The following is a 20135-nucleotide window of genomic DNA, read 5'->3' as shown; positions in this document are numbered from 1 at the left end:
GGACGGACAGGCCGGAGTGTGGGCCAGGAAGGGGAGAGAGGGCGAGGCGTTGGCAGAAGGGGAGTCAGTGATGCCAGAGTAGACAGCGAGGTGGGGGACAGGAGTGGTGAACCGGCACAGCTGTGAGGTCAAAGGGCAACAGACAGAAGTTAGAGGGCATCATAAGAGAGTTTTGCTCCAAAATGAAGTGTGTGCATTGTGGAAAACGTTCAGCAGATGGTTCTTTCTGTACATAACTATTTTGTGAACAAAATAAATTTGAAACAAAATGTTTTACCTATTTTAACACACAATTCGTGACCTGGTATTACAGTCATATTCTAAATACCTAACAGGACATTATATTAGGCTGAGACTAAATTGTTCTTATTATCCGTTAACTGACAGTCATTTTATTGATTAATCGTTTAGCCTAAAATCTGACCCCAGCTATACTAGCATAAAAACTAAGAAAGAAGAAGACAACGAAAGATCACAAATTATTGGCGTCTGATAAGGTTGTCCACAGCTTGTAGGGACGTCCAGAGGAATGTGACGTTGAGACACCGTGAAAACAGTGAATGGGAACTCAAGACAAACACATGAGCATGAGGTGGTTTGTGGGTGTTTTATTAGCTTATGACTGATGATGAAGAAAACACACAGTACAGTACAGAACACTTAATGAGTGAAGATGGAGAGTACAACACGTATTCAGAGAAACAGCATGACGTGACAACAGTTACAGTATGAACAGAGATGTAACAGATGGTAACAGATGTCTTAACGTGTTCATTTGTCCTCTGCTTGTAATATGTACTCGATACAACTACTCGTGTATGCAGGTGTGTAATTCAGTATGTGTTTAAAGGCTCAGTTCACCCAAATCGCATTTTTATTTGTCACGTTTCATTTGTCCAGGTTTTGTGATATCTGGCACTGAGGTAAATAAATTCAATTTGTGGTGGAGAAAAGTCTCAGTGGCGAATATCTCAAAACCTGGGAAAAAAAATTTAATACCATGCCACTGAATTGAGATCACATAATCAGGATGTAGGTCTTATTTGTGACATTTTGAGGCTGAAATCTCACCAACTCAATGAGAGTGAACCAAAACACTACGGCTGTGCGCTGAAAACCAAAACAACGAGCTGAAAGATGCTAAAAAGCTCCATAGAACTGGAGTTAACTGCAGCTGGGTGAGCTCAGTTATTTGATCCGTTGTTATTATGAAAATATTGATTATAGCAGCTTTAACCTAAAGGTAAATGGCATTGAAGTGTAGACATTATTATTAACTAATAAACTACAGCAACTCATCGCTGAACATCATGTGTTTGCGTTCAGTTCTTGGTAGGAGGAGGACGAGGGGGCACCTCCTTGCCCTGCTTGCTGAGTTTGCTCATGACCTGTGTGATGTCAACGGGGGCATTGGCCGCCATCTTGGCCCTCTGCTCCTGCTCCTGCTGCCGGAGGATGATGGGGCTGAGACTGGGCCGTCTGTTCTTCGCATTCTGCTCCAACTGGGAATCACTGGGAGACCAGAAGGATCGATCCATTAAGTGTATGGAAGAGAGAAGAGAGGGAGGATAAAATGGACCAGCAAAGAGAAGAGGAGGAAATGAAAGACAAGGTGAAAATTAAAATTTGGAGTGATAACTAAATCAGCCAGAGATGAGAAACAAACTTTGGCTTTTCAGACCATTGCCACCCTTATGTCATCCTTTGTGAATAGTCAATGCTTTTTTTTCCTCACATGATGTGAACTTTTTCTTTATCAGGCTGGTTTACATAATTGAATTCAGGCTTTGTCAAGTTTTCTTCCCCCAGTTTAAGCAGTAGATAAAAGTTCAATGTCGTCTGTTGTTAATTAAATGCATGAAAGTGAATTAAAAGTTGCCTCTTACGTGAACTTGTGCTCCTCAGGACAGATGGCCTTCTTCAGCGTATCCTTAAAGACGGGAGATTTCAGGTACCGCCCATATGAGTCCTGCAAAATGTACACAAACGCATCATGAACCAGAGGTGTTTAGTGATGGTGAGTACAAGCCTGTGGGAATTTAAACATCAATGTTATCTTACTGCTGTGTTTACTGACCTTCTTCATTAGCATGTAGATGTGAGTTTGTGCTGCGTCCAGGACGTATCTGTGTGGGTGTTTCAGGCTTTTAACTGTGATTTCCATCGTCTTTCCGTCGATGTTGATCCACCGCGGTGCACCACGTGCCAGGAAGGTCCTGGGGACCATGAGATTTGGGGAAACACAGGGGGAACACTTTAACAGTGTGCGCACAAAATGACTCAAAGCAGCTGTTGCAGCATGAGATTTGGACTGAGTTCAAAACATAAAGGTATTCTGTTTAAATAATGTCAAACAAACACAAGGAACAAATCCTCACATCGGAGAAACTGTGAACAGAGAATGTTTGGCTATTTTTCCATGTTTTTTGCTTGAAAATTCACTGAAACTATCAAAATAGGTGCATTAGAGAAAACTTGTATATTATACACAGACTAGAAATTAAGACATTTCAAGACATTACTTGTAGATCTGCTCTGCTTTGTCTCTCATCGTCGCAGCTGTGCCCCACTTCAGATCCTCGCAACCTTCCCAGAATGCCAAGTTCTCACCTATATTGATTCAAAATAGGATAGAAAATGATAAAGAAAACACAGTTAACATACTGTTCTGAAAACCAAAAATTAATCTACCGTGTAGCAAGACTGCAGCAATAATTTTTCTGTAATCAGCCATCATACCGCTGAATTCTTTCTTCAGGAAGAGTCTGAAATCGTCTCGTCCTCGGGGGTCTGAGAGCAGCTCTCCGAAGCTGAACGTCCACCTCTCCACGCGCATTTTAGTCGGGATTTCCACACTGCCGCACGCACCAATAACCACAGAGGAGAGTTATTTTAAATTCAGTTGAATCCGAATGAGTACAATACAAATTATGTATGGTCCTCAGCTGACGCACTTGGGCATATTCAAGGTCCAGTATGTGACGTCATCAGTGAGCCAGGGGTTGCTGGGAAGACACTTGGAGAGGAAAGGGTCGTGGCTGTTATAGGTGGCGCAGTATTTCACCAATCTGCAAGAGCAGAGGAGAAGAATTTACTGCCTATAAATTCTCACATCAGTACGCTTATTTTCATTTACAGTCGGAGGAATCAGTTATGTCGATCACATCACTGAACATCAGCCAAAGTGGTTCATTATCCACTAGGTCACCTTGCTGGCATCATAGGATTTCCAATCAATCACGTGTGGGGGGGGTGTTTGCTATTTTGAGACATATACTTCCATGACGCAAGCAGTCTGAACCACCTGGTTTGTCACAGATATGGCAACACTGGAAATACGATGAGCTATCTTACGCGCCAATGGACACAGATGACTTCACCCTGGGCCTCATGATAGACTGCTGGGTGAAGATCATCTGCAAGGAAGCAGAAGAGAGATGACAGCCATACAAAAGTGAGGAAAACAGGCCTCACTGTGGATCACTGCTAATAGTTAACACAACTGTTGGTTTAGAGAAAAACAAAGTCGAAGAAAGAGTGGAGTAAAAATCTCACTTACAGTTCTCTCATAAAAGTCCGGTGTTTTTTCCTGGGGAAAAAATACATATATTTACAGATTGCATGTTATGTGACAGATAAAAAATATGCAAAGATAAAGTGGGATATTGTGCTGTGTGTATTAGTGTGTATTAGTGTGTGTGTGTGTGTGTGTGTGTGTGTACATGCCGTTGTACTTGTGTCTTTTTGAGGAGTTTTTCAGGGTTAAGACTTGGTTGTGGGGTAAAAAGAGTACTGCACCTATTTAGCATTGCAGCATTGTTCAGTGACATTGTCGAACAGGCTTTAATGAGTAAAATCAGTGGAGTTCCCCTTTAAACTTGGTATAAGATGTAAGTTATGTTATGTTAAGGGTTAAGCATGTAGCGGTAATGGCCAAGGTTAGGATTAGGATGTAAGGACATCATTATGTCAGGTATAAATATGGGGAGGTGCATGTATGTAAGTGTTTGTAACCAGTTTAAAAGTCTGGATAAGAAAACAGAGCCATGGGAAATGCCTGCAGAAGAGAAGAGAAGAGAGGAGGAGAGAGGAGAAGAAATGAATTTTAGTGAAAGATAATTTAATGTTCGAGACAGGGAAAGGACGGGGACGATAAGTAGACTTTACTGCACCTTCATCAATGCATTAAAGCCTCTTATACAGCTGATATATAAGCTGATTGAAAGGAATTACATTCATACAGGACGTGCAGAGGCTCACCTGTTACCTCATCTGCACTAGGATCTATTCGTCGATCCAGTCCATAGTCCATGGCACTGACTGTTCCTGGCTGCACACACACGGATTAAAAAAAAAAAAAAAGATTACACAATGTGTGTTTACCAAAGGACTAATTAATTAAAGCAGATGGCCGTTTTATAATGCTAATCATACACTGTGTGTCACTTTTCCTGAGCATCTGAGACAACAAGAGGGAAGTCACCAGTCACGTGCAAAATGTGATTTTATGAATTTACTCTTGGACATTACAAATCCATCTTAAAGTTATTTGTTTGTTTCCAGCAGAAGCTTTAAAAATGCATTGAGATAAAACCACATTTACAGTACACAGGATGAGTCAGTCCCTGGATAAGGACATTAGCTTAAATCGAAAGCTTACTTTGACTTTTATAAATGAAAGGATGGCGACTGTGTAATATAAAGGAATAATTCAGCATTATGGGAAAAACATGTTGTTGCTGGGAGTTACATGAGAAGATCACTACCAATCTTATGTCTGTGCATTTAGTACAGAGATAGAGCTACAAGGCAGTTAGCTTAGCTTAGCATGAAGAAAGCAGTTGACCACTTTGCCTGGTCAGTAATCGAGCCTCGGGACACAGAATGAACCCAAGACTCGTGATGCTGCGAGAGCGAGGTGCAAACCACTGCAACACATTCTCCTACGCAGTGTGAAATATTAATCAGTCATGCCCTTTTCCTCTGACTGGACATGTAATGGTAATGAGGCATCATGGGTAGAGATAATGAGATACCCTGGGAAGAATAGAGATGGAGTGTAATTTATTTTCAGACCTCTCTGTCTGCTCGCGATCCACTGTTATCTACATGAAGCTGCATCCTGTGTGCGCAGTACAAGTCTGATAACTATCTGCATGTGTATGTGTGTGTTTGCTTGTACATCTATCTTTGTGAGGACCAAAAAAAAAAAAAGCATAGACCTTACATAGTGAGGACATTTTGGGAAATTGAGGACGTGTTGGTCAGTCCTCACAACTTTAAATGTCTGTTTGAGGGTTAAGACTTGGGGTTCATGTTAGAATTGGGTTTTGGTTAGGGTTAGGCATTCAGTTTGGATGTTTAAGGTTAGGGTCCAGGACTAGGGAATGCATTATGTCAATGAGTGTCCTCACAAAGATATAAGTAAAAGTATGTGTGTGTTCTCACTGGAGGTCTGTGAACCACCCAATAGGCTCTCTCCTGGCAGTCAAACACCACTCGGTCCGGTTTCTTCCTCTCCTTTGCAGCTCTGTAAACACACACAGACGCACAGAATCATAACACCTTTGTGATCTTGAAAATCGAGTGATGTCTTTGAGCTTCTCTCACACCAACCTGTACTGTTCTTTAGCTTGCATGACTATGAAATCCCATTTATGATTCATCCACTTGTGAAGACGGTTGTACTGCTCCTGATGACATAAAACAACGCATCAGTAAATGCCAGCAAACAAAATTAGTTTCTCCCGGGTCTGTCGGTCTCGCTCTCACCTGCTCATGCAGCTCCAGGATTCCCTTCTTGCGTATGTTTCTTTTCGCCAGGTAGATTGCTTCAGTAATGAAACAAAAAGAAGAGTTAACCGAGTGTTGATAACAGGACTTGAGATAAAACGCAGTCGCACTCACCATAATCTGTATCCTCAACTGGCCACTGCTGTGTGGGCCAGAAGTACGGAGTCTGGAAAGGACAAAAAGGCATATTTAATATCAAGTCAGAAATTTAATCGTGAGCAGGTTTTCAGTTGGGTCAGGAAATCAAAACCAGACCAGTCTGAGATTTTACACCACAAAATGAATAATCAGTAATATCAAATACTCTTTCTACATTAAGTTGAAAGGCTGAAATGGCCTCAGTGAATTTTCATTTCTCTTCATTTGCAAACCAAGGGCCTTTTTGCTAAAGAACTTTTAAAAGGGAGTTTCTTATATATTCTACATTTACCTGGAAGCGATAGAGGGATGCATCTGGTTTGATCACTAAGCGTTTGTGGCCCTCTAGAGGGTAGATGTATCCTAATGCCACCAGCATAGAGCCAAAATTCCTTGCCTCTGAAGACGAAAGAGAGACGAGGAGGAATTTAACAATTCTGGCTAATTCTAATTACTTCAAATGACATGCAATAACATGATACTGGGTTTTTAATTAAAAAAAAAGGGGCTCATGTATATCTGTAGATGTACATCTCCCACCTTGTGTGTCTATTTGAAATCTGTCTGCTAACCACGCAATTATGTCTTCACCTGAGGATAAAAGAAAAGATGCAAATGAGTCAGAGGCAGAAGAAAATATACATGTGCACAACCACTTACAAAAGCAGCTCTGACAGCAAGTGTTTGAGTGTGTGTTGATGGGTAGGTGGGTGTGTGCCTGTAAATGCCAGACCCCTCTCTGATACACCACTACTGTCTGTGTCGATGGCCTGTGAGCCTCTGCTGCTGATGTGGGGAGACAGAGGGACGAGGGGGAGAAAGGGGAGGGAGAACAGGTAGAAACAAAGGAAGGAGGAAAGGAGAGGAGAAGGGTGGAGAGGAAGAAAGGAGAGAGAGGAGAGGAAAGGAAATAGGAAAAGAGGAGGGCAAAGGGAAGGAAAACAGGTCAGGAAAAAAGGAGAGGGAAGGATAGAAAATGAGAGGAGACAAGGTAGAACAAGAAGAATGGAAAGGAAGTAAAGGGACGGACGGAACAGAAAAGGAGAAAGAGTGAACAGAAAGGACAGGAGAAACATTCTACATGTTTGCTTGGCTAACCCTAACCTGGCTCTAGGTTCCCTCTCTTCCTGTCCTCCTCCTCCTCCACCAACACCTCCTCACTGTCTCTCTGTGTTTTTCTCTTGTTTCTGTCTCTGTTTCTAGCCTTTTTTTTCCCCTCTCGCCCGCTCTGTCATCATCCTCCTCCTTCACCTCCTACTTTTTCCCTCTCTCTGACTCTGAGATCGTGGGGGTTGTCATGGAGATGAAATCTGTAGCTCTCGAGTTTGAGCCCAGAGCTCTGGTATCCTCCAGTGAGACTATGCAGGGAAAATCACTCAACCAGTTGCTGAATAACATCCTGTGTGTACTACTGTATTAGTGCATTTGTCAGTGTATATATGTGTGTGAGTGTGTGTGTGTGTGTGTGTGTCTTTACCAGTTATAGCATGTGGTATTGTTGTGATAACCAGTCTCTGAGGCTGCGACTTGACTCCTGTTTTGGAGTCCTGCATCTCCAGCAGCACCTTCTCAGCCTGCATGGGAATATTATTAGGGGTGAGAAGAGGTTACCACGACAACTGATTGTGGTGGGGGGCAGAGGTCACCATGCCAACAGGTTGCCTTTACAACAGGCTGGAAAATCAGGGCAGCAGAGTGTAATTTGTGGATTTAAAAAAAAAAAACAGGTTAGATGGAGTTTTGTGAATGAAATCTCCCCCAGAATAATTCACTGTAGAGTATCTGTGACGTGACGGTGATAATGATAATGATCATTATCTTCAGCATGCACAACACCACTGTTAACCCCTTTTCTACTTAATGAAAGATTTGGGGGAAAATGGCATCTAATTGCCCCTAATTGCCTCTAACTGACTTGAAAAATCTGAAGCAAATTGTCTCTCTGAGAAATTAAGGCTCATTATCAACGTGTCTAATGAATACTTCCTATCAGGCAAATGTTGAGTGATCGAGTGCTCTCTCTCAACACGACTATTCGGCTTTTTTGTCCGAAAAAACACAACATCACAATCCTGAACCTCGGCACTGCATTTAAACATGGCGAGAGGTGAGAGGTTTGTCACAGACCCTCATCTCTTGGCTTTTGTTTGGCTTGTGTGGGAGGTTTGCGGTGAGTCACTGCCCTGTAAACAGTTTTTCAGTTATCATGTCATCGGATCCCCACAGATCCCACAGCTCAGGTGTGTACCGGAAACAAGAAATTGTGCAGTACATTAATTCTGTGTGTGTGTGTGTGTGAGAGAGAGAAAGTGTGTGTGTGAGAGAGAGACAGTGTATGCTGCTGACTCCCAGGCCTGTTTGAAGTGGCTTTGTGCTTTGAAGTCATCCTGGAGAGGCTATAAGCCCCAGCCTGAGCTGGACCAAAGTGGGCTTTCATGGACCCAAACACTAAGTTCTCCTGAAAATTAGTTCTCTGTGAGCATTCCCCTGGAGAGTGGGACACTGTGAGTGCTGCATCTGCCATCAATAGGAAATATTTTGCCAATGAGGCTTTAACTTTTGTCTGAATTATTTCCTGCACAGTTCTTCTCATGCGAAAAGTTAAATATCCAAATCCTCTTGTGAATGAATTTGAAATGTGAGATGATAAAATTGAGGGCGGTTCTGGCTACAGGACCGGTTGTTGTTTTCCAGTACACAGTGCCTGGATTAACTTCTTTCCAGCGCCTGGTCGGTGTAGAGGGAGGCACTGATACTGATCCAGGCTTAATGCTTATTAAAATGAATGACCTTATCACTGTGAAAAAGGTTGCGACAAAACAGCAGATGTAAAGAGTGCACAGGAACAAAATTTGAGATGTGATTTACTGTTTTCCAATGTCTTATCACTTTGTTCACATCACATTACCATGTTACTTCCATTGATTCTAATTAATCGTGTAACCAAAATTCAGCTTTGAATGCATAATTGAAATATAATTTTCTTTAGTCCAAATGGTACCTGTCCTGCTTTTGTGCTTTACAAAAATGCCTAACCTAAATAGATGTGCACACAAAAAGCACCAGGAATCCGGGATTCCTCTGAGGACCTGTGCAGAATACAGATTGTTTTAGGGGCTAATGCATTTTTATAAGAGGCAAATGCCAGTACAGCCAGGATTTACGGGGTTCACAGCAGGCCACTACAGCTCAGGCACTGCGTGAGAGAATTCATATAACTGACCTATCTATAGTTGCGTCTGCAGGTATAGTCTATAAGCCAGAGCAGGGCTGTGATCATCACCACTGATGTAAAAAGATAACCTACCTTCTTGAGACAGGCCATCCGTGGTCGATACCTCTGTCCATGGTCCCGGAGAGTGTTTCTAATGGTCATGGTGATGCTTTTCACCCTCTCACAGACACGTATACAATGCTACTGTCGCCTGTGAGCCCCTGTGTCGTGTGGGGATGCTGGAGGGGAAGTGCACTGATCGATACTGATGCTGCCTTCGAGTGCTCCCCACCAGCCTCTACTTAGATGGTCGGAAATTGTAAATATGTGTTTACGTTCTCATCTTTCGCTCACAAGTGGATGTTGTTGTCAAATCAGCCTAATGAAACTTGGAGTTGGTAATACAAATTTACCATGGAAACGCGCAATATCAATCAATGACGCTGATTTATATATACAGAGTCTGAAAATAATAATAATAATACCACACTTTAATCATCAATTATTCAACAGTGTCCTGTGATCTTCACCTCATAATTACCCCCCGGCAACCCATGAAAATGTCTGTTTATAGAAAATAAAAGCATTCCCGTCTGCATTTCCGATTTTATTGATCTTTTGAGGCGCGCTCAAGTACAAATTGTCCTATTTTCCAACAGCCTCTGAAAGCAGCATACCCACAGCGAGAGGGGATTCAACCAATCACAGCGCGGCTTTTTCTAACAGCCAAACTGCGTTACGCGGTTGCCGAAGCGATCCAGCAGAGGGCGACATGGTATCATTTGTGCAGTCTGGTGTTCCGATTTATTTTAAACTCAATTGCATTTTTAGATTGTTTTGCCAATATAAAAATACTACGAAGTGTATAAATTTACCCACACGTTTTTATGAAACGGAGCGTTTTAGTTGTAAACTGTGTAAGTGCGTCGCTCAGACCGTTAAAATTTGAAAACTAAAGTCCCACTTTGAACTTACATATTCTCATGTGAACCTCATAAAAGCTCGCGTTAGTTATATATATGTGTGTGTGTGTGTGTGTGTGTGTGTGCCCATATGTAAGTAGCTGACTGTTAAATGCTACGTTTGTGTGAGTTAACACGACAAAAAATCGCTTTGAAAAAGGCGTAATGTGGTTTACGATTGATGGTAAAGTGTCAGCAGCACTACTTCCTGAGTTTAGGGAAGGGGCTTGGTCCCGTGCCTGCGCCCCGCGAACGCGCATCAAATTAGCATCGATGAAGTTTGTGCGAACATGGCGGATTTCCTGCCGACCAGGTCCGTATTAAAAGTTTGTCTACCTGTCTGCCTGCTCAACAGCGGCGAGGTGGAACAGCTACGAAAGTCCAGGGAGATCGACAGATGTCTCTCCCGGGAGAAACCGTACGTGAAACGGCTGGTGAAGATCCTGCTGCTAGGCGCTGGCGAGAGCGGCAAGTCGACTTTCCTCAAACAAATGCGGATCATCCACGGCCAGGACTTCGACCAGCAAGCCCGAGAGGAGTTTAGAGGCACTATCTACAGCAACGTTATCAAAGGTAACCTCGCTGGTAACTGCAGGTACATTAGCAGGGGTGGTAAAGCCGTTCCGCCGCGACAGATAGGCCCCAGATAGTCGCTGAAAATGGATGGGAAAGTTTCCACATCTGTTCAGCAGCGCTGGGCTGGGTGAGAGGACATATATAAACAGTCTACATCTGCTGTCGGCACACCCATGCGAACCGTGTTTCTGCTTAAATCTCAGTTTGTAAGGGTTCACGGGCCTGTAGCCGTAACATGTTTTTACATTTTCACCATAGCTATACGTAAGCCAGCAGCTTCAGATAGCCTCAGGCAAGTTTTGCTGCTCAACGACTAACCTAGGGATGAAGCTAATGGAGGGTAAACCCACCACAGCATTACGGTGTAACGTGTTCCTGTTTGTCCAGTCTTTGTATGCAGAGGGAGTGCATTAAACAACAGGGACATCTTACAATGCTGAGCAATCCGAGGTTAACAACGTTATCCCTAAATTGCCAGAGAGTTGTATCCATACCAATCGACAGTCCCTATATATATATATATATATATATATATATATATATATATATATATATATATATATATATATATATATTATTATGAACTTCATAAATGTATTTATTTGCACAATTTGCGAGGTAAGGTGCTGCTGTAACTGTCCACCCCCTCCCTACAAGTAGTTAGTTAATTGATTGATCAACAATTTTAATAATCAACTGATTGTTTTATTCATTTTTCTACATAAGACTATCAGACATTTTATCTTTCTATCATCTCAGATTTGATGCTTTTCTTTGTTAAACATGTTGCTAAACTGAATATCTTTGGATCGCTGGTCAGACAAAACATCAGAAGCAACCTGGCACTCTATACAGCCCTTTTGTTGACAGAACTATTAATCAGAATAATGGACAGATTAATCATTTTGATTACCCGGCTGCAGCTCTGCTTATAAATATTGATGAACTGTGAATTTGTGTATTGGATTATGTTTATCTTGTTGTTGCGATACCTTAAAATCATCATTTTAAAATCCTGCTACATCGTTCTCATCAGACAGAACAGGTTTGTAGGACAGTGCTGCTGTGTTATTTGTGGTTGGCATGCTCTTCTAGCCTCTCTTCCACTTGAGGTTTCATTTGTATCTGACCTGCTAGATTTTCAAATGCCATCAGCCTCTCTGACAGCTATCTCTTCACTCCTTCTCTAGGTGTACGCGTGTTGGTGGACGCGCGGGAGAAGCTGCACATCCCGTGGGGCGACCCGCACAACCAGCAATATGGGGACAGCCTGATGGCGTTCGACACCCGGTCGGCTATGATGGTCAACGGGCAGCTGGAGACGTCCATCTTCTTACAGTACCTGCCTGCCATCAAAGCTCTGTGGGCGGACTCGGGTATACAGAACGCCTACGATCGTCGCAGGGAGTTTCAGCTGGTAGGTGGATGTACACTCACACACACACACACACTGAAATGACATTACTGAAATATAATGGTGGCCCAGCTCACACTGATTTATGTGTCTCTAATACAGAACTCAACGTGGTAAGAGTTTTGTAGTGTTTCAAGTTGGGCTTTTACAGAAAATTGAAAGGCACGGAAAACCGCTGTGAAAATCGAAAGTGAAACTGATTTTGTTCTCAATTCATCCTCCCTTTCCTCTCTCCCTGTATCTCTCTGATTCTTGTGTCTCTGGCGTTCCCTCTCTCTGTGTTGAGCAGTCAGACATGTGATTGAGTCAGCTTCCTGTTTACACCTCTCCCTGCTCCCTGGTTGTCAGCACGCACGTTTTAACACACTGACATTTACCCCAGAAAAACACCACAGCTGTGGTCGAGAGTACATTCACATGTCCTTACTGGGACCCTTCTGTGCTCTTACTTTGCCTGGTTTTACTTTCACAACCTGCTGTGGTTTAAAAAAATTCCCAATTATGCTGCCCTGTATTTGTTTATCTTATGTGAGCTGTCATGTCATGTCATAAACTTTATACATTGTCCAGCTGTTGAGGAGCCCCCCTTCCCCCCCACTGAGGAAAGAATGGGGGACACGCTTCTCCAAGTTGCTCTCAGGAATCAGACAAAAGCAGAAAATTAAGATTTTTCTGTCAGTTGCATAAGGCTGAACTGTTCTCAAAGGCGTTTTGTTAGCTTCTCACACACTCAGCTTGTTGGTGTGAGCTGGTTGTGCAGACAGAGAGGGGAATAAGAGTGATCAGAGCAGGAATGTTGATCTGTAGTTAAACAGCTTTATGCTTACAAACAGAGACCTGGCTCTCCCACTCACTGTTATTTGCACACAAACACTAAGAGTGTCACACCTCAAGTTACACAAGTACAAGGACATACATTCTGTTTGCATATGGGGCTTCAACTAACAATTATTTTCATGTGTTTTTCTTTTTTGTAAAATCGTGCAAAATGCCCCTCACAATATATTCACAAACACACAAAACACATATTCAGTCTACCATTAAAACAGGGGCATGAAGAAACACACAAAGTTATGTGACACTTTAATAGATATTTAGGTATTTTATGGACTAAGTAGCTGATAAGAAAAATGTTGTATAAGTTTATGTTTTTTAATCTCATTCCTTATTTTCAGTCAGTGTTAAATTATAGTAAACTTAATATTTTGGGGTTTGGGCGGTCGGTCAGACAGAACGAGTCCTTTATAGCCGTCACTTTGGACTCTGGAAAATTGATTGAACAATTAACCGAAAGAACAAACTTGAGATTAATACATAATGAAAATAATCATAATCGCAAATCCAAAACCTCGGGGCATTATCTCTCCAAAACACAATCTGTCACACATAAAAACCAGAAGCAGCAGCTGAAGAGTCGTTCTGTTGGGAGCTGTTTAAATTTTCCCTGCTCTCGTTAGCGAGCACTAATTTGTTTTTGCGCCAGCAGATACAGCCCATTGTGTTTTGACCATGCTCTTTAAGTATTTGCATCACAAATCACACGTGCCCTCAGGCTTGCTTGTATTTATCATTAAAAGCACATGTACATGCTGAAACCACACATAGATTCTCTCTTGCTTTGTTTAGTACAGAGTTCACAGAGCTGGTTTCTTAGAATCAACCATAAACGTTTTCTCACTGCACGTTTTCTTTTTTTTTTTCCTTCAAATCAGTGTAGCAAGGGACACTGTCACCAAAAAACACTATAGATCTGACTACTGTAGTCACTACTATACAAGTGATATATTGACATGGTTATATAATGTTATGTTTCAGTTTTGCTTTCACAGCAACATTCATATAAACTGCAACAGAACGAGCTCAGAGTGTTGTTGTTCTTGTTTCTCTTCTCCTTTTTTTTTTCTTCTTCTTTTTTTTTTTTTTTTTTTAAATCTCAGTGATTTTTGGACGATTCTAAAACCACCAGTCTGAGTCCCTACTGATTTGAGCGTCTCTGCCCAGGTGAAGCCAGATCTATGGCCGGAATTAAAATGAGCTTCACAGAAAGGCGACTCTTCTTTCTGTGGGTTTTACCGAAGCACCACGCCGTTCTTCTCCTCCCTTGTGTAATCCTAGCCGTGCGCACACGTCCCACTTGCGTGCGCACACACACATACGCAGGTTTTTCAGGTCAGGTTAGTTTTTTTTAAGAGATCAAAAGGTGAGTACAGAAGCTTACAGTGGAGGGTGGAAATGGCTGGTACGTGGCTGTAGCACGCAGAAATACAACCCAAACAATCACTACTACTGATAAAGATTTGAATTTTACGGCACGTGTGTCAGTTCACTCCCTCATCTATGCAAAAATACATGCAAATGATCCCCTGAAAAGGCGCGGTGACACTGTGGGTCACAGGAAGGATGACAAGGAAAATATCTTTTCCTTTTTTCGGTCAGTTTTTTGGTTTATGTCGAGTACAGGACCCACACACACACACACAGATAAAGGAATGCATCTCAGTCTTGGCAGTCTCATGTCAGGGCTTGCACTAATTGCGCATGAACAGAGTCAGAGTGGCCTAGAAAAAACAGCCCCCACACACACACACACACGCACACACATACGTACACACCTAGCCACATTTCTGTATAGATCAAAGAAACACTTTCAGATGCTTGTCGACTGCAATACCAGATGCTTTGCATCCTGCTTCAGCTCTTCACAGCAGTCTTCACAGCAGAGTCAGGCCTCGAGCAGACGCACAGTTTTTGACAGACAAACCTGCGGGTTTGTGTGGCAGCTAAGGAGAGATTTTGTCCTGCGGTGGCGCCATGCCTCTACGGCAGCAACGAATGTATTCTAATGAATGCAGTGATAGCACTTTGTAAATGTGTATTGTGGGCTGATTGTGCTGTTTATGATTAAAATGAATGAATCTGCTAAATTGCGAAGAATTAACAGAAATTCCTCCTCTGTCCTGTCGCAGGGTGAGTCAGTGAAGTATTTCTTGGATAATCTGGATAAGCTTGGCGAGCTGGTAAGTTGTTTCTGCCTGCACTGATTGTTATAATCGGATGTGTACATGCTATAGTTAATATTGCAACGAAGGCTAGGCGACAGACCGCTAAGATGGTGGTTCACCAAGGAAAACGCTGACATTTTGGCGAAGAAGGTCTAATTATCTGACCACTTTTGCCATGAGAAAGCTGGTCATTGCATTACCTCAGCCTTGTTGGTTTGGGAAGTGTGACAAAGCACTAATCGATATAATACCAGGGTATCTGCAGGTCTAGAAAAGTCTTGAAATACACAGAATTCAGTTTCTTTAAAAGTGTCAAAAAGGTAATAAAAAGTCTTAAATTTGAGTTTATTATAATCAACAGATTAATTCTTAAAGTTATGAAATGTTTTGTATTTGAATACGGGCTGTCACGAAACACTTTACAGCTACAAATTAAAAGTGGGATTGTTGTAACAGTGGATTCAGTCCTTTCCATCATACTTTCTTACTCTGATCGGCATGATTGTTGAAAAATGCATTAAATTGCATTCCACTCTGTAGATCGTTAAGTTCCTCAAGCTGTGTCCTTGACCGTGATTGAAAACCTACATCAAATGTGCCTGTTCTATTTACCCAGAATGGACTAAAAGCAGATAACACACCACCTGTATTCATGTCTTCTTTTACCTCACCTGAAGTAACATTTTGGTGAAGGAGATCTGGGCTGACTAATTTCTTGCAAAACAAACTTTCTGCTTTAATATGTTTTTCTGTGCCATTTCCTTTCTTCTTCAACTACACACTCAGTTGCTTCCTCTTGTGATAGGAAATTTTGAGACAGTATCGCATGTCTTTGAAGGTATTCTTACATCAGATGTTGAGGAGAAAGTCACATCAAGGTTATGGATTGTATGTTTTTCCCATATTCATCTTCTATACTATTTATTCATTGTTTCTTTCCATCTCTGTCCTCCAGAGTTATCTTCCCAGTCAGCAGGACATCCTACTTGCCCGTAAACCCACCAAAGGCATCCATGAGTACAACTTTGAAATCAAGAATGTTCCCTTCAAGATGGTGGACGTGGGAGGGCAGCGGTCAGAGCGAAGACGCTGGTTCGAGTGTTTCGACTCTGTCACCTCCATCCTCTTCCTGGTCTCCTCCTCTGAATATGATCAGGTGGAAACACACTGCTCGTGTGCCATGGCATCTCATTTCCTCTCCCTCGCAAACAAGCACGCACACTCGAGATAGTCTGATAAGTGGCGCGTTCATCAGTTTGCCGTAGCAGATAACTCTTGGTGACTGTGATAAGTCGTGGTAGCCGTGTCCTGTTCTGTGCAGTTGTCGGTCTATACTGCTGTGATTTATCTCACAGCATATGTAGACTTCCCCAAATATAAGCTCACCTTATAAGTTGTAAGTTAAGTATAAAATGACAAATTCGACCTCAAACTGAAACCGTTGTATCAGTGTCACTTACGTTTTATGCATGTGCAGGTTTTCATTCATATTTAGTGGACATCCTCGTTGGTGAGGGACTAAGACTCACACCAGTAATCAGCAGTTTGTTGCATGTCATCCTCTTTCTTCACTGTACGACAGATAAAGGCTAAGAAAATACCCCCACCCCCAAATTCTTACTTGCACTTATATGTTTATTATAGCGATTAAATAAATCTAAACAGCAGCAGCTCGTTGGCCAAGAGTGTGATTCCCCATCTTTACTCAGAGGATGTAAAGGAAAACAAAACCATGGTTCGATAGAAATCTCAGTTTTAGAGTCAGGCTTTGGTATGTTTTCAGCAGAGCAAGGAAAATGCCTGCAAGATAACATCTCTGCCTTTTTCTTTTTTTTAATGTACACGTTGCACAACGGATGAACTGAAATGTCCGCATGAAGAAAGTAGACTCCAACTCATACTTAATTCTGATTCTTATGAGGCCACTACCAATACTCATATTTAATATCTTCCTGCTCTGGTTCCTCTTTTGCGTGCGCCATACCAGCAGCACTTGCTAAATGGGCTTTACATCTACGAGCTAACCTGACTTGCATCGTTATCCTAATCCCTCCGTTGTCGTACGCAGGTGCTGATGGAGGACAGGCAAACCAATCGACTGCGTGAGTCGCTCAACATCTTCGAGACCATCGTCAACAACCGCGTCTTCATCAACGTTTCGATCATCCTCTTCCTCAACAAGACAGACCTACTGGAGGAGAAGGTGAAGAGCGTTCCGCTCAAGGACTACTTTCCTGACTACACCGGGCCGGAGCACAGCCTGCCGGACGTCCAGGCGTTCATGGTGGAGTGCTTCCGGGCCAAGAGACGCGACGCCACCCAGAAGCCCCTATACCACCACTTCACCACAGCCATCAACACGGAGAACATCCGGCTGGTGTTCCGGGACGTCAAGGACACCATCCTCCATGACAACCTCAAACAACTCATGCTTCAATGACCCCTGTCAACCTGTGAAAGTAGAGGACCTGAATGGGGACAAACCTCCCCCTCGCTCCTGAATGGGACGTGGGAGAGACCAGCCTCAGAAGAATCCGGTAGACGTCAGCATTCTTCAGACATCAGCCGTTTTTATATTAGTTTTTACACTCCTCTTTTGACGAGTTGGCCTTCTTAGTAGTTCAGGGTTCGGTAGGGGAAAGAGTCAATGTGGCAGACTGAGAGTCTGAGGTTAAAAATATATATATAAATCAAAAAAAGACAAGCAGGCGGTTTGGATGTTGGATGATATCTGATCTCTGCTGCTTCGTTTTGAGACTTTGTCCTCTGGCTTGAGCTCTGCCTTACAGCACAAGACTCGCTGGGGCTTTTCAACTCACAAGGTGCCGGTGCTGGCGCCAGTGCCAGTGCCTGGCTGTGGAAAGCAGCAAAACACTCTGCAAACCGGGCATATGGTTTTCTAAACAGATATACGACTTTCCAAGCAACAAACACAGGAAATAACCACGGTGAAATTAAGTACTTTGTTGAAACAGCATGTAAGCAAATAACAAGAGTTAGACGGTCAAAACGTACCAAGATTATCTGTGCCAGAGTTGATTTGCCAGTCTTTGTCCGAGCACTGATTTCTTCTACTCCAAAATCACTCCATTAATTCAGTTGCACTCTCCAGTGCTGCTTCGTGAACACTGTTTCTAAGCTCCTGTAGTCTGTAGAGTGGTGCTGATGATCTGGAGACTGCACAATTGTCCTTTTTTTTTTTTATGTCTTGTTTTGTTTTCTCATATGGCAGCACCATTCCGCTCTCTTCCCGTCCCAGTTATCTGTTTTTTTTTTTTTTACTGGTGCGGCATCAGCAGGTTAAAAGTGCCGGCACAGAGCCGGTTTTGTTGGGACAAGGACCAGTCGTCGATGGTGAAAGTGCTCAGAACGGTTCAGGATCTGATGTGGAGTCTGGCTCCAGCACTGGCACCTTGTCTGTGGAAAACTGCTAGAAAAGTGTAAGACTGAACCTACAATGCCTTTCCACATGATGTCTTATAGACAAATCACTGTTTGAATCCTGCATTTGTGCCTGTGTCTCTACGGAAATAAAACTAGTTGCCTTAGCTTCCTTAAACAGATCATTGAGATGAAAGTTGTCCTTTTACGTTTGATTGTTTAGAGGGTGAAATTACCTTCCACTGGCACGTTAGGCAGGTGTGCCAGAAAGTGAACATGCAGTCCACTGTTTTCTCAGGGTTGAATCAAAACCGGCGTTGATGCTCATGTCACTGCTGGTGAATTAACTGAATAATCTAACCTTCATGTTGGTGGCAGAGCAGTGAGACTCAGCCCACGTCCCCCCCCCCCCGCCCCTCCTCTGTCTCTCTTTGTTTTCATCTCTGATTAGATGCCTTGTAAAGGGACAGACCTCTCCCCTGTTTGCCTGAATGATGAATGTCTGTTAATAGATGTACAGAGATTTGCTCTAGATCGTATGAATATACTGTAACCAACATTGCTATGGTAAGATGTAACCAGTCGTGAGAATTTCTGTGTTGGCACTGAGTTCTGACTCCAGGCATCTTTTTTCTTTTTTTTTTTTTTAACACGTGCAATCTCTTGCTGTTTAGGACTTCCCTTTTAAAAATAGATTTTGAACTTGTAGGAAAAAAAATGCAGCCCAAAAAAAAAAGCTACTGGAGTTGAATACTTTTGTCAGCGACTGCATTCTGTAGGGGGCCAATCTTTAGAGGACAACTTCCAGGCACTGTTAAAATCTCTGTTTCTCTGCCAAATCACCCCATGCTTTCTTGACTCTGTTCACATCGACAGACTGCAGTTTTTCTCCAGAATTAAAGCTCCTGTGAGCTTCAGTTTGCTTCCAGTCCTGGCCTTGTACATACTGTAATCTGTTGCTATGTAAATAATATTCAGGTTTATCTCCTTATATGTAAATGGTTGTAGAAATGGCATATTTTTTTTTTCCATTCTGAATGTGTTTCAAATCACTGCTTTTCCAATGAAGATGACTTTTCATGTAGATGTATTTTTGTGTAACTTTTTCATCGCCGTTTTTGAAATTCACCCCTGTGTCAAGTCTCATGCCACTCTAACCCTCTCAATAAATACACTTTTCTAAGGAAATAAGGCTCCTCTTTGTTTATTAGACATATTATTAAGTATAAATCTTTTGCCTTGTCGTGACATTGGCCTAAAATTTGCATCCCCTCTGAAAGCTGTGTATCTGGTTTTCTTTTCCAATAAACCACAAAACTGTTTATTTGTATTTCATTTTAAATACAAAGATAATTCTTTCTAACTTTACATAAAATCCCTGTAAGGCGGAAAATGAAACTTGGTTCCTGGCCTACTTAGAACAAATACACAGTGAACCAAATCCACAGAACGGCAACTGAGGAAGGCCATGAGATGTGGCTGAAAGCTTCAGCAACATCAGGCAGGTGGATCTTGTGCTGAGACTAGTTAAAATACCCATAATTCTATTTCTATTCTATTCTAATGCAAACAGATTTAAAAAAAATGGGCCAGTTGCGCTACCAAGAAACCGTATTTTTGATTAAACGTCTTGTTCTTTCAGATAATGTAAACAC

General features: G+C 42.3%; 2 protein-coding genes across 2 annotated transcripts; one reads left to right on the top strand and one right to left on the bottom strand.

Annotated features, from left to right (window-relative positions):
- Positions 1 to 620: 620 nt before the first annotated feature.
- On the bottom strand, positions 621 to 9307 carry LOC121201423 (regulator of G-protein signaling 9-like). The gene is made up of 17 exons (XM_041067247.1): positions 9239 to 9307; positions 7409 to 7505; positions 6472 to 6522; positions 6224 to 6330; positions 5908 to 5959; positions 5773 to 5831; positions 5617 to 5693; positions 5449 to 5530; positions 4268 to 4330; positions 3560 to 3589; positions 3355 to 3416; positions 2955 to 3068; positions 2740 to 2855; positions 2523 to 2610; positions 2078 to 2216; positions 1887 to 1969; positions 621 to 1512 (listed from the first exon to the last, which is right to left on the bottom strand). The coding sequence occupies exons 1-17, from the start codon at positions 9305 to 9307 to the stop codon at positions 1323 to 1325; spliced, it is 1479 nt and encodes a 492-aa protein (XP_040923181.1). The 3' UTR covers positions 621 to 1322.
- Positions 9308 to 10352: 1045 nt separating this feature from the next.
- LOC121201175 (guanine nucleotide-binding protein subunit alpha-13-like) lies at positions 10353 to 19273 on the top strand. The gene is made up of 5 exons (XM_041066869.1): positions 10353 to 10680; positions 11874 to 12100; positions 15064 to 15114; positions 16055 to 16255; positions 17168 to 19273. The coding sequence occupies exons 1-5, from the start codon at positions 10398 to 10400 to the stop codon at positions 17537 to 17539; spliced, it is 1134 nt and encodes a 377-aa protein (XP_040922803.1). The 5' UTR covers positions 10353 to 10397; the 3' UTR covers positions 17540 to 19273.
- Positions 19274 to 20135: the final 862 nt, after the last annotated feature.

Source organism: Toxotes jaculatrix, chromosome 21, assembly GCF_017976425.1.
Source record: "Toxotes jaculatrix isolate fToxJac2 chromosome 21, fToxJac2.pri, whole genome shotgun sequence".
Classification (NCBI taxonomy): Eukaryota; Metazoa; Chordata; class Actinopteri; family Toxotidae; genus Toxotes; species Toxotes jaculatrix.
The sequence above is the reverse complement of the archived record's forward strand: the minus strand, read 5'-3'. Positions and strand labels throughout refer to the sequence as shown.